The sequence below is a fragment of the Poecilia mexicana genome, unplaced genomic scaffold (genome assembly GCF_051168715.1).
Source record: "Poecilia mexicana isolate PSO_F unplaced genomic scaffold, ASM5116871v1 scaffold_6, whole genome shotgun sequence".
In the NCBI taxonomy this organism is placed as follows: Eukaryota; Metazoa; Chordata; class Actinopteri; order Cyprinodontiformes; family Poeciliidae; genus Poecilia; species Poecilia mexicana.
The window spans coordinates 31,417,959-31,431,801 of record NW_028263375.1 but is presented as its reverse complement, the minus strand read 5'-3'; the positions used below and the strand labels follow the sequence as shown (position 1 = coordinate 31,431,801).

General features: G+C 40.7%; 1 protein-coding gene across 5 annotated transcripts in view; it reads right to left on the bottom strand.

The window, feature by feature from the left end:
* Window positions 1-671: 671 nt before the first annotated feature.
* Window positions 672-13,843, bottom strand: part of st7 (suppression of tumorigenicity 7) — a 41,461-nt gene continuing 28,289 nt past the window's right edge. For 2 of the 5 annotated variants that reach the window (XM_088006584.1, XM_088006588.1), the window contains 13 exons: window positions 10,850-11,009; window positions 9,208-9,262; window positions 8,861-8,976; window positions 8,684-8,759; window positions 7,153-7,307; window positions 6,354-6,451; window positions 6,077-6,206; window positions 4,266-4,338; window positions 3,953-4,055; window positions 3,692-3,842; window positions 3,493-3,585; window positions 3,063-3,205; window positions 672-1,123 (listed from right to left, as the gene is read on the bottom strand). In XM_088006584.1, coding sequence (XP_087862710.1) covers window positions 1,028-1,123; window positions 3,063-3,205; window positions 3,493-3,585; window positions 3,692-3,842; window positions 3,953-4,055; window positions 4,266-4,338; window positions 6,077-6,206; window positions 6,354-6,451; window positions 7,153-7,307; window positions 8,684-8,759; window positions 8,861-8,976; window positions 9,208-9,262; window positions 10,850-11,009 — 1,449 coding nt within the window. In that variant the 3' untranslated portion in view covers window positions 672-1,027. The remainder of the gene's footprint in view (window positions 1,124-3,062; window positions 3,206-3,492; window positions 3,586-3,691; window positions 3,843-3,952; window positions 4,056-4,265; window positions 4,339-6,076; window positions 6,207-6,353; window positions 6,452-7,152; window positions 7,308-8,683; window positions 8,760-8,860; window positions 8,977-9,207; window positions 9,263-10,849; window positions 11,010-13,843) is intronic. The other 3 variants (XM_088006585.1, XM_088006586.1, XM_088006587.1) reach the window with 3 other exon arrangements.

The window sequence follows — 13,843 nt, the reverse complement described above, 5'->3', positions numbered from 1 at the left end:
CGTGTCTTTGAGCTGCATTTTCCGAGTTTCTGCCTCACAGAGCAGCCTTCCCTCACTGTGGTCCTTCAGACTAGCCAGCAGCAATTAGCAGACATCCGGTGTAACTGAGCATCTGCTGAGCTCATCATAGGAGCTACTTCTTGGAGGCCTGATGGATAGAAGGACAGGTAGACGAATAATCAGGTGGGAATGAATGGGATCAATGACTGGATAGATGAATTGATAAATACATTTACAGAATAAGAATGAAGTCTGAAAAGACGATCACTTTTCTCCAGACCAAATTCCATGCTGTTTCGAACTTTTCTGCCATGGCCAGGAACCCTGAAGGCGTTTCCGCAACTTCCAGTCTTGCAGTTTGTTTTGTTGGTTTTCCTCGTGTTGAAATGTTCAGACACCTTTGATATTTTACATCCTCTCCTTTCTTCACGTTTGGAGCCGAGTCACTTCACTCTGGTTTGATGTTTCAGCTCTTCTTCCTTCCAGGAGGTCAGTGACGCACCGCTGACCTCATGGTGAGAGTGTGACAGGTAAAATCTGAAGCCAAGTACTGATGTGTTCTCATCTGAAATATGAACCGATATCTCTTGAAGCGCTGAACCGTCTCACAAACCAAAGTCACCGACAAAACACCTTGAAGATACCAACTTGCAGAGATACACAAAAAGTCCTTTGACATATTTCCCTTTTTTTATTGATGGCATTTAATCATCTCTGTACAACAAAAAGAACAGCTTTAAACAACTGAAATGCCCCCAAAATGCAAAGACGTCAACGAAAGTCCAAACCGGTGGTGGATATGGCTGTTCTGCCTGTGGGCCTCCTGCTCCGATCGTCTGCTTCCAGTTTGGTTTGAACTCTGTAATGTTGGCACAAAGGCGTGTCAGTCCAGTCCAACGCAGCATTCTGGATTTCTGCTCGGCCGTTTGTCTGCATGGAGGTCCGGTCCGGTCCGGTCCGCTCTCTGGTGCTGGTCCTGGGTGGGGTTCCGGTGGAGTCGTATGGGACAGGATGGGGAGGTGGGGGGTCAGATGCGAGTGAGTTGGTGCCAGAGGCTGGACGGCAGGATGCTCTCCACCTTCTCCATGATGAAGTTCAGAGGAGCGAACAGCGTGCTGAGGAACTGCAACAACGCAGAAAAACGCAAAGTTACACAAACCCTGAAACTCTTCAGGAGCTTCTGGATAGATTATTTTACATTTGAGTCAGAATCTGCACAAAAAAAATGAAATCCATGTTAATTTTATTTTTTGTTGAAATGCTTCTAAGTAAAATATGTAGGAACGCCGGTTTATTTCATGGTATATTGTGAGAAAAAGGGATCAGTGGTTTGAGCTCATCAAAACATGATTAAACCAAATCGTCTCTGCTAGTCTCTCTTGTTCGGTGCTGCTGATTGGGTAGTTGAAGACTCTGCAGAAAACAGCCTCTGTGGTTTTTGTTCTGCCTACCCAGAATGCCTTGTGCTATAGTCCACTTCCTACTTTTGGAGCAGTCTCTGGCCCACTTGGCATGTACATGTGCATTTGAACCGCACCAGAACTGAGACCAAGGTTTTTAGGCAGACCAGCGTTCCCTTCTCTGATCCACATCAGAGTTTGATTACATGTTCACACCTCACCAAACGAACCGGACCTTCTAAACGCACAAAGCTAGAGTTTGATAAAAGCAGACTAAACAAGGCTGGTGTGTGTGGCCTTTGATTCCACACACAGCCCATTCTGTCAACAGATTGACTTGTATCATGTAAAAGCAGATGAGATTCTGATCAGTAATGGGGGATTTCAGGTTGTTTATTGCAGAACTATATTCTAAAGGGGCTTAAGAGGGAATACAACACTGGACCGAACCATGAAGCTCAAATCATCATTATAGACAAGTTTTCTTAGAGGAAAACACAAACAAGCTATTCAGTTACATCCATGTTAAAAATGCTGCACCACATCAAGCAAACAAAAACCTTCTGCTTCCACTTTGAGCCGTTTTGGAAGTGAACAGAGGTGATGGGAGCTGAGGAGTGATGGCAGCTTCAGAACTGCCTCATGTAGGTCAGTGAGGCTCCATCATCATCAGATGGCAGATAAAACTGGAAGCAGACTATCTCCGTGATAGTCTGCGTCAGGATCTCTCTTCAAAGAGTACTTCAAAGTGAAGGTGTGTGTTCATGTGTGTGTGAAGAGTGCAACCTGGGAGATCTGACTGGGTCTGAAAATGACACCACTTCTTCATCAGCAGCATTGCGCCTCATGTTTAGCAGATCTGAGTTCCAACAGGCAGCCAGGTCAAAGTTTAGCACAAGTTTAAGTTGATTTAATCCGGACAGAGCTCAATCATGGAAATGGAAATTAGATGGAATTAGCACAACATGCTACAATATTATTATGACATGTTTGGGTCTGGACGCAGTGGATAATCTACAGTTCTACACAGCCAGACCAACCCTGTGTTTATTCACCTTCACTACATCCAAAAGATGGACAAAAGAAAGGAAATCAACAACAGAAAGACAAAGTTAGAGAAATCAAACACTTTTCCATTTGGAAACTATAAGGTTACATTTCAAACTTTTGATGACTGCAGGAACCAGGAGCCACTTGCTTGGCACGAAACGAGCAAGAGGCTTATCACAAATCAAAGTAACTAGATCAGCAATCAGCATTGGATTAAAAAAAGGCATCCTTTATGAAGGAAAAATATTCAGTGGAGTTATGAACAGAAGATGTTGCTGCATCAAAGGCCTGAGCCTTTTCTGCCTTTTATGACTAGACATAGTTTCCTTTATTAGCTCTGCAGATAATTACAACACTGAGTGTGTTCTGAGCCCAACATCAAACAAACAACTCCTATAAGTATGAAAAGCAAATAAAACAATACTGTGAAGTAAAACGGTAAATGTTAGAACTCTGAGTAGAAGCAGTGTGTGTGCAGCGGGACGCCCCCTGCTGCACACGGCTTTATAAAGGAGAAGTCTGCTGCTGCATGTGCTGCAGGAGTTTCTGCAGCTTCGTCACCACATGTCCAACTATCTGAACAAGTCACAACATTCAAGTCTGAATACTCACGGCCTTAGCAAACACTCCCATGAGTTCAGGGAACTGGTGTGTGAGCAGAGCCAACATGGCGGTGAAGGAGCAGAGGCCCGCCGTGAAGAGGATGAAGAAGGGCAGCTCCTTCTTGGGGTAGACCGACACCTCGTGAAACACTGCTTCCACACGACACACACACACAACGACACAATGTTAGCACAACATGGGAAAGGTGAAACTATCTGCCAATGGAAATAGAACTTTTTCATCAACAGTAAGGAATTATTGACTTAAAACAAGCTCCTATTTCTTGCTGAAAGGTTCTTGTTGTATGTTAGGTTTGTCTTATTTCAAATATACTAACAGACTACAACCAAGACCAAAAATACTTTGTAAGATTTATTTTCTTTGCAGTGAAGATGAAATCTACCTAGTCTGACTGCGTGTGTGTTAGTGTGTCTCTTACTGGGTAGCAGCTCTCTGTCGGCCGTCTCTGTACAGATGGGGTAGGGGTAGAAGAGGTGACCCTTCTCTAGAGGATAAGGAATCATTCTGAATGCTAGAAAACCCAAAAACAAGGAAAGTTTGTGTCAAACTGCTGGATCAGCTGCTCCTCATTTCAAAAGGTTGGCTTTTTGTATGTGTGTGAGCGTGTGTGTACGTACTGCCCTCCCATGTACAGTGCAGCAGGTTGAGAGCCCCCTCCACCCGTTTCCAATGCTGCAGGTGGAAGAAGGCGTAGGCGATGGCTTCGCTGTCGCCTCTCTTCAAGATATGTTCTGGAGGAAGAATCAAACTCTTCATCTCCAGCAGATACTGATGAAGAGGAGGAAGATCAGAATTAAAACCCATTAGTTTACTGAGCAGTGAATGCATCATTTCCTCCTCTCCCCTTCTCAGTCACGCTTAGCCAAGCTCCAACTCACTTTGGGGACGTGAGGGTTGAACTCCACCGCTCTGTGGATGGCTTCTACTGCATTCATCTCTGCTGTGCTCAGGCCCCGCCTGGATGCTGCCTCTGGAGAGAACCTACACGAACACACACACACACACACATACACATACACACACACACACACACACACACACACACACACGCACACACACACACATACACACACCAGCTACCTCATCAGAACAGATTCTGTTTGTTTATCTCGATGATGTTTAGTTCTAGAGGCTGTTCTATTTTAGATTTGTCCTGAAGTTGGAGTGGTGTTGATGCAAAGTGATACTCACTTGTCTGACACTGCCCTGGCTTTGAGCAAGGCAGCTGTGTAGCATATCGTTGCAGATTTGGGTAAGCTAATATCTGTCAGGGAGACAAAAAGCAGAAAAGCAGGAGCTGGTGTTAATATCAGTGGCAGGTTGAGGTGATGGGCGGTGGTGGTTGGAGGTGTGGTCGCCCAGTGAAGTGGTGATGGGAAAAATGCTCAGAGGAGATTTCACTCATGTGGGGAAATGTTACATTATTATTTGATTCCTGGTGCATAAATGCAGAGAAATTTTGTAGAAAAACTCAACACATTTATGCTTTCTGAAATTCTACCGGAGGAATCCAGCTCAATGGAAGAAAGCTCAGACTGAAAACAGAAGAGATGAGAATCAAGTTGCATAAGCGGCCAGTGGTCAGGTTTGGTCCCAACCTACTGCAGACAGTCGGTCCAAGCGCTTTAAACATTACATAAGATTAAATACTGTCCAATGGGAAAAAGCGGTGTTCATATCATTGATTGCAGAGCTATCAACAATTATTCGACTGCTAGCTTTTTCCCAGCTTTGATTCTTTTTTTTTTTCTCAAATTGAATAAGTGTTATTCTGAGTGAACTTAAGGCTACTGCAATAAAAGATGAATTTATTTTAAGGCTTTTAACACATATTTACCAGAGGTACAAATAAATGTGTCACACACAATCTAAAAAATAAATCCATATGGTTGTATTAAGGTTACATAAAACTTTTCCCATACAGCATCTGCCAAGATATAAAGTCACTAAGTTCTACACAATAAATGATTAAAACGCTGAATATAAACAATATGTTATTTGTATTTAAGAGACTCCACAGAACAGGAGAGAACACTGTGTCTCCAGCTTGGCATTGGGAACCATCAGCAGGTCAGGGACCAGTCAGGGAATCCCTCTGGTGTAGCCTGGGGTCCATGAAGAGGCACATCAAACCTCTAGACAGGAAAACACTTTACTGTTTCCATTTTAGCTCAGGCTTTCTACAGCTCCATCCTGAGGCCCACATGGTGCAGTCAGGACATTTCACCCTGACCTGCATGGAATCCAGACACAAGGTGCACCAGCTGAACACTTGCAATAACTTTTAATGGCTTAAATCACATTTTCCTGCTAAATTAACTTGATTAAATCTTAAACAGTAGCCGTTTCTAAAACTGAATCCATCAAGGTAGTGGAGCATTAAATGGAAAAGATGAAATTAACCTTTGAGCCTTTGGTTGGTTCAGGAAACTCCAAGAGTTTCCACTTACAATGCTCCTCAATTTCAAGTTAAATTCTGCTTAGGAAAACAACATTTTATAGTTTTTCAGTAATTTACCAAACAAAACAGATTGTAGAGTTCAGCCTGAAGAAGAGCTGAGGAGCAGCTAGCTGTCATTAATCAGGTCTGGAGGAGCAGGAAGTGTGCTGTATAGACAGGAAGTGTGCTGTATAGACAGGAAGTGTGCTGTGTGAACAGGAAGTGTGCTGTGTGAACAGGAAGTGTGCTGTGTGAACAGGAAGTGTGCTGTATAGACAGGAAGCGTGCTGTATAGACAGGAAGTGTACTGTATAGACAGGAAGTGTGTTGTGTAGACAGGAAGCGCATTGCGTGGGACAGGAAGTGCATTGTTTTGACAGGAAGTGGGTTGTGTAGATAGGAAGTTTGTTGTGTGGGCAGGAAGTGTGTCGCGGACAGGAAGTGCTTTGTGGACAGGAAGTGTGCCATGTGGACAGGAAATGTGTTGAGTGAACAGGAAGCACGTTGTGGACAGGAAGTGCTTTGCGTGTACAGGAAGTGTGTCACGGATCTGTGAACTCACCGTCATACTTGGCCAGAACCGCCTGGACGTCGGCGTAGTTCTGGAGCTCCAGTAGTGACTCCAGCAGGTTCTCATGGATGTTGAACATACTGAGGAGAGGGAACTCCTTCATTAACTGGAAAACACACAACTGTTGTTACATGTTATATCAGGCAGGGGGCAGCACAGTCAACAGGCAAAAACACTGACGTGTCAACAGCAACGTAATTATATTAAATAGAAACTCAGAAGAATATAAGTGATATTTTTTGTAAAAGCAAATTTACTGCACACTTACATCTCTCATCATCTTGACTGCTTCTCGTGTTCGGCCCAGCTTTCTGGAGCACATGGCCAGCCGCCTCTTTATATACACCAACACGTTGGTGTCTCTTCCTGGGACACACACACCAGAAACCGGATCACCACAAACTCAAGACATTCAGCAAACAAATAACTGAGAACGTTCTAGAAAAGGAATTTCTAACCTTTGCATTTTTTTCATAATTTTGTGTCATTATAACCACACATACACACACATTTTGTGAGAGACCAACAGTTTTTGAAAAAAATCTGAAAAGTGTGGCATAAATTTAGATTCAGCCCTATTTACCCTGAAATCTCTAAAGAAAACTAACTGCCTTCAGAAATCACCTGACTGATAAACATAGTCCATCTGTGTGGGATTTCATCTGACTGATCAAAGGTCCTGATCATTTTGGAAGTAAGCACAAGAGTTAACTTTTTGGAGACAAAGCATTTTTAAAAGGGAGATTTTATTTTATCGAACAAGAACAATTCTTAGCTTATGCTTAGCTCAACAACAAACACCTTTTGTAAAATCAATGTTCTGTTGAACCACAGAAGTTTGGTATATTTTCATTCACATAATAGTTATATATTTTTGGGTTAACAAATATGGTTAAACTGAAAAAATCAAAACAGAAAAAGTGGAATTTGTGAAAAAGCAAAATGTACATCACAGCACCCTACGTTATACACTACTTTATGTTGCTCAATCTCATAATATCCTGCTAACATACATGGTAACTTTAGAAGCTGCAGTGTGAAGCCCTGACTCAGTCGCTGCTACTCACTGTGCTGGGCTTCGTACTGTGTGCCGTGGTGCTGCAGCTGCTGGCTGCGGCGGTAGCAGCCCTCTCCGGCTTTAAGCGCCTGTTTAAATAACCGCTCAGCCTCCATTATGGTGGTAGCTTCCTCCTCTGCCAGGAGGATGTATGCTGTAGCACAGCTACGGGAGGACAGAAGAGACAAAAAGCCACCAGAGGATTAAAAACCAACACAGCTTCACGTCAGCCCTCATGTTTGCCAAGTCAACACACAGAGTTTCTATGCTGTTCTCAGAGTGCGGCTTTTCCTTCAGGACCTAGTTCAAAACAACATGTTCACATTATGATTATACAGACTGATTCATGATTATTACTGAAACCTCCTCACAAAGAGAGTCTATAGCCTTATGAATGTGAAGACCTGGTGGAATCAAGTGTTTTGGAGAACATAGAAGAAATAGTTCATATTCTTCCATATGGAATATTTCAAAACTGGAATATTTTAAGGTAAACTGGAAAGTTACAGTTTAGTTTAAAGATAAAATTTCCCAACTACAAAGTACTTAGGAGCTCTGAGGCTACAACTTTTAGAGTATGAAGGTTTTTCTCACAGCATGAAGTGAGAAAATGTGGAAAATGGCAAAATCCTAAATAACTTCCTCAATTTTTCAAAAAAGTTTTTACTTTCACTTGTGATGGTTTTTGGTTTAATGTGCCGAATACGTTGGGATGTAGCAAACTTTCTAAGTCCAAACTTCCGTCTCTGATAAAACGGCTTTCTCCATTTTCCTGAGCTGTGCGGTCCATGGTAGTTTGTAACTTTTACTTCCTGTTTATTACAACCTTACCTGACATCGTCTGTCAAAATTATGCCTTGTGTAAACTGGTTGACTCATTCCTAACCACTAGAGCGAAACATGCCTAGTAATTCACAATTCCTTTTAAAAGTTTGCTCAAAATTTGTGAGGAAACAGTTATATTTACCACAAATAACAATTTACATAAAGTTATCGTCACATCCTCAGTTACTGCCTGAATGTCAAACACTTTATGTACTCTAACTAAAGTTGGACTGATATGAAAATGTTTTATTATCTCAAATCAAATATGTCTGAAGACTCTCAGTTTTTCAGCTTTTTATATTTAAGGAAGTGATAAAGGAAATCATTTTGTTGAATTGTTCATTAAGAAATGCTACTCTCCATTCCGGCATACACCCAACGTGCTCACGCAAAACGAGAGCTGAAAAATATTTCAGTTTTTGCTGTCGTTCGTCGCTCCCCCCTCATCAACAAGATGGAAATGTTAGCAACAGCCCAGTAATGATGTATAAAAAATGGCTAACATCGACCAATCCCGATGTAGATGTCGATATATCGTACATCCCCAACTATAAAATACTTACAATAATGATGTCAGTCTGGTTTCATGTTCAAAGCGAAATGTATGTAAAGTACAAAGTGCAGTGTTCCCAGTGCATCTTTTATAATAATAGTTATAAGAATGTTCCTACACACAACTGTACACTTAGGATTATTGTTGTCAGTGCAGAACTCACTCTTCTAGCTCCAGCGCTTCGTGTGCTGCAGAGATGCGAGCCTGCGGGTTTCTTTCTCTCCACGCCTTCTGCATGACTGCAGGAACACGCACACACACACGCACACACACTCAGCCCCTTATTTATTAGGTACAAGGTCATGCACATATCATATGTAGGTTTTATGGATTTCCTTACTGGCATCGGCTGGTCGCAGGTGGTCTGAGTCGCATGTGAAGAAGGTCTGATGGTCCTGTGCTGACAAATTCATGTCGTAGTAAGTCAGCGGCTCTCGACCCGTTACCCATGTATAACTGGACAGGGGAAACACGGCACAACAGGAGAAACCAGGTGTTATTGGCTGGAGCTTCCAAATCAGCATTAAAATCACGTTATGGCAAAAAGAAAGCAGCAGCTGAGTTAAAAGGAGTCAGAAGGAACAACAATGGCTAACAAGCAAGAAAAACTGAAGATCAGACATGAGAGAATTAGAAAAGGTGAGAGCAGCAGAAGAACAACACAGACGAGTCTTTTCTCATACTCACCGATTATATTCAGCTCCACGAAATAAATTTAGAGGATTTCTCCACACTTTACATTCTGCAGAGCCAGAGAAAGAATAACACAGACCAGGAGAGTCAAATCAGAGTAGTTCAGTCTGCTCTTCACATCGACCCTGTAATTCTTTGTTAGCTTAAAAACACAGGTGGACACAGTGTCTTCACTTCTTCCCACCAAAAAGACAAATATGACACCATTAGGCAGCACAGTCATCATGTCCCTGTCATACTAACGTCACTCTGATTGGTTGTTCAGTTTAGTGTAAAAACAGGGAGAATGACTCAGTTTCTGGTAAAGACAAAAACTAAATGTCAGACAGTAGGAGGTCTGGGGTTTTTCTAAGCAACAAAAACAAGGAAAAGGCAGACTGGAACAGAATTGAAACAAATGAATCTGAAAACTATTCCTTTATGTTCTAAGCAATCTTTACTTTCCATTCATTGAAATGATCAAACTACATGTTTGATCCTATAACAGAACAGAGTTCTTCTTTCCCAGATGTACAGTGCCTTGCAAAAGTTCACAAACCAGCTGCAGTCACATTCCAACCACCAACCAGTTAGGGCAAAGTTACGTCTTCATTAGCCCAAATCTAGACACTGGAACAATGTTGGACCGTTTTTCAACCTGTCAATCTTATACTTTACCCATTTATACACACACACACACACACACACACACACACACACACACACACACACACACACACACACACACACACACACACACACACACACTCACACACTCACACACATATACACTACTGTACAAATCAGAAGGAAACTTGGCTTTAGATGTCATTTCAGTCAGCAGGATGACCTCCCTCTCTCCACAGTGTCACTCATTCTTTAAAAACTTTCTCCAGACTGGATGGGGAGTGTCTGTGAGTAGAATTTTCCAAGTCCTGCTAAATATCCTTCAATTGGACTTTGACTAGGCCACTGTAACATAAACATGCATTCTGTTACAGATCCGGGTCACTGTAAATACAGTGACCGTCCTGCTTGAGACTGAACTTCCACCACTAGATCCCAGGGAAGCCAAATTAGTTTAAAATTAATCTGAAAAAACTGATCTTTTTTTTTGAAAGAGCAAACATAAGAAAAATGGTTTGTAAAATTAAGAAAAGATAATTAAGTTCAAGTCCATTGTGTTTTTATTGCTTTAAATCAAATAAATTAAATAAACATGGTACTGAACAGTTGGACTTTCTAAAGTCTTTGGTGTGTATTCTGATTTACAGACGAGTAACTCAAAACAAGTTAGTCCAAGTTAGATTATTAAATGCAATTTCTGTTCTGGTCTTTCAGTCTCTACTAATGCATAACCCAAAAATAATTTCCAAAACTAAAATGTGACTTAAGATTACTAATAAATGCTGTGATAAAGCCAAAGTTATAACTAGTAACTTTACCAAGGAGTTGAAATTCTGAGTCCCTCAAAAATACTCGGAGCAATTTAAGTTAGCTAAAAAAGGCTCCTGTATTTTGAAATGCTCTGAATTCGAAGCACCAATGTGCCAAGAGGAAGACAATGAAGAAGTAAAGCATGATGGGATTGTGTGACCAGCATCTTTAGTCTTCACTTCTCTGTGATATTTGGATGAGAAGCCCAGCTGCTTCTTACCGGACACACTTTGCCGATTGGAGTCAGCGTCTCCGTTGCTCGTGTTAGAGTTGCTGGGAGAACTGCTATCCACTCCACCCAGCAGGGGGCGCAGGTGGCTCACGGACACTTGCTCTATGAAGGAGGTCCCATATTTCCTGAAATACCACCACTCAAAGATCTGAGAAAGGAATAAAAGATGATAGAACGCTTTAGTTAACTCAGAATGAAACAAAGTAATTTCCATCAAATTGAAAAATGTTACAAATCAGAAAATTGGACTTAAAACTAGCACAAGAGAAACTGAAAGCGGCACAAGTAGTTTCATAGCACTTACCAAGTAAACAGGAATAAAATCAAGGAGCTGATAAAACACCTCATCAGCTAAACAACTTTACCAACGATGAGCAAGTCTTTTCTTTACACAACTTTGTTGCAAGCTAACAAACCTCATTAACACGGCCTGACGCATGAACCCAAGTGTGTGCTTCTTCAGTTCTTGAAAATTATCAACTGCAGCTAAAGCAGCTGCTCATCAGTGGAAGTATCAGTTTTATAGTCAGCAGTATGTTGGGTCAGAGGGTCTGAAGACAGTTCAGACATGTTCACAGGGAACCCAACACAGAAACCTTTGCAGTGCTGAGTTTGAGCTGACTGGTTTCTTCTGTCAACTCAAGTCATTTAAACTGGCTTCACAGCAGCCTCCTCATGGTTACAGAGGAGCAGAAAGAAATGGATTCTATAGAGAATCACAATTAGAATGGATTAAAATACTCAAAAATCAATTTTTGCCTGCTTAACTTTTTGTAAAATTATGTAGATTTTTAAAGAAAAAGCCAGGCAGCTAAACTAACCTAATGCTGGTAATTTAAGTTCCCAAATTTTATGCACAAATATATTTTTGTTTAAATATAAAATTATGAAATTTGATACAGAATGGAACCATAAATGTTTTTAAAAAATGTCTTTGTTTACACTGTTTATTCTTCTAGTCAGTCACATAATTTAAACAGAATCTCTTGATGGTTTGAGTAGAAAAATTGGTTTCAGAATCAAATTCTGTTTCTAAAAATTGGAATCAAATCTGAAGACACTGAAAGATACACACCTCTACATCATTACATCTAAAGCGCAGTCTAATTAAGAAACCATTTTTCAAAGCAGTGGTGAGCTTTTAGATCCCTAAATTTAAAAAAGTATATATAAATATGTGAGGAAATATTTCCATTGGAGAGTTGAAATACATCTATTTCGATCTGGCAGAAAAAACTTCATCCTAACAGAAAAACTTTTTATCAAAAATAAAAAATAAACTTTTTGTTTTTCCCCCGAAATTGGCGTGTTTCCATTCAGCTAATAAATTTTTCTAATTTCAATTTGCACAATTTTATGGTGAACGGAAATGCAGCTAGTGATGCTCTTGAATGTGTATAATCCTCTTTACCTTGGAATGAAAACTCGATGGCCAACAACGACAGTAACTGTTGCTCAAGTCTTTCCTCCATATATTATCCAACTGTATGATGTTCGGAAGAGGTCATTTCTTGGTTCCAGTTACACAGTTTCAAAAAGGCTTTCAACCGACTTTCCCAAGTCTCTACAGTGAAATTTTTTTTTTCTTTTATAACTTCTCCCTAGATAATTCCTTAAACATTTAACGCAGTGACATGTTTAAGTCACTAAACAGTATCACTGACATAGACATGGAGAAGGCATGAAAAGTCTTAGTTCTCAATTACAGCACCCAGTTCTCCCTTCAGGTTTCCACACATCCATTTGACTTCATTTATTAGTAAATGACACTCTGTGAGATTTCTTGGTTTTTGTACAGCTAAGATTGGATTTAATTTTTTTTAGAACCTGGTAAATATTGGGGATGTAAAACTTTAAAATGAAATGAGCGTATACTTTATTTTTTACTAAGAGTTTTAACGTACAACCATTTACACAATGAAATGACCAAGAGGAGCAACACAAACTCCAAATATTACGCCACTGCCTTAACAAAAAACCAAGCCGTTTTCATTTAGTCATCTCAGAGCATGTGCCAAGCTCAAAACCATTTCCAAGCCTCCTACGCAAACTGGCTGAAAGCCTGCAGGGAAGAGAGAGGGAGTTAATTAACAGAAGGACTATTTTAAACTACAGATCAAACACTGCTGTACAGTTTGCTGTCTCTGTAAAAAGACTGAAAAAGGGAAAAATCTAGAAACCAGTGGGTACATAATGTACAGCAGTAAAGATGTTGAATTGCAGTCGGGCGGTCAGACAGGCATCCGTATGCTCCACTGAAGAACAACCAAGAGAAAAGACTTCCAGTCAATGAAGCTTATTATGGCTTTTAAACCACTAAGTGATTCTAACAAATCACCCGTTTGGCTTACAAAGTGCACAAAGGAGCCAATAAAACTTATTTCCCTCCAACGAGATGAATGAGAACGCGAGTTAAAAATCGCACAGTCGTCAAACTGAATATAGGACTTTTATTCTCAGTCGATGCTCCTAGAAATGTATTGCAGAATCTGAAAGCGATAAGAGTCCCAGACATTTTAGCAGAGATGCACCAAGAAACGGTTTGGTGATTGAAACTTGTCGATTTTCAGCTTTTATCCATCCTGATAAATGACTGGTCAGAAACTCTAAAATATCAAATCAGCAAAAAAATCCTGATTTGTATAAAAGTACTATGGTGTAGGTAGGACTGAAAGGATTCCTCGAATGATTCAAGTACCTCAATTATTAAAATTCCTCAAGGAAAATTTGCCTGCCTCGAAGCTTCGTTAATTTATGTTTTATTATTTAGCACACCGTGTTCTGGCCAAAACATTATTTGCGTTGCGCAGAGCTCTGACTTCCGCCTCTGAGTTGTTGACAAATGCTAAGTGTTGGCGGCATAACATCCCATTTTCAAATTCGGCCCGTGGGGATTTTATTGATAAATGATAATACACTACCCGCTTCAAATTTGCTTGATGGAAACACTGCAGTTTCGAAAACTCATATTTTGATAAAAAA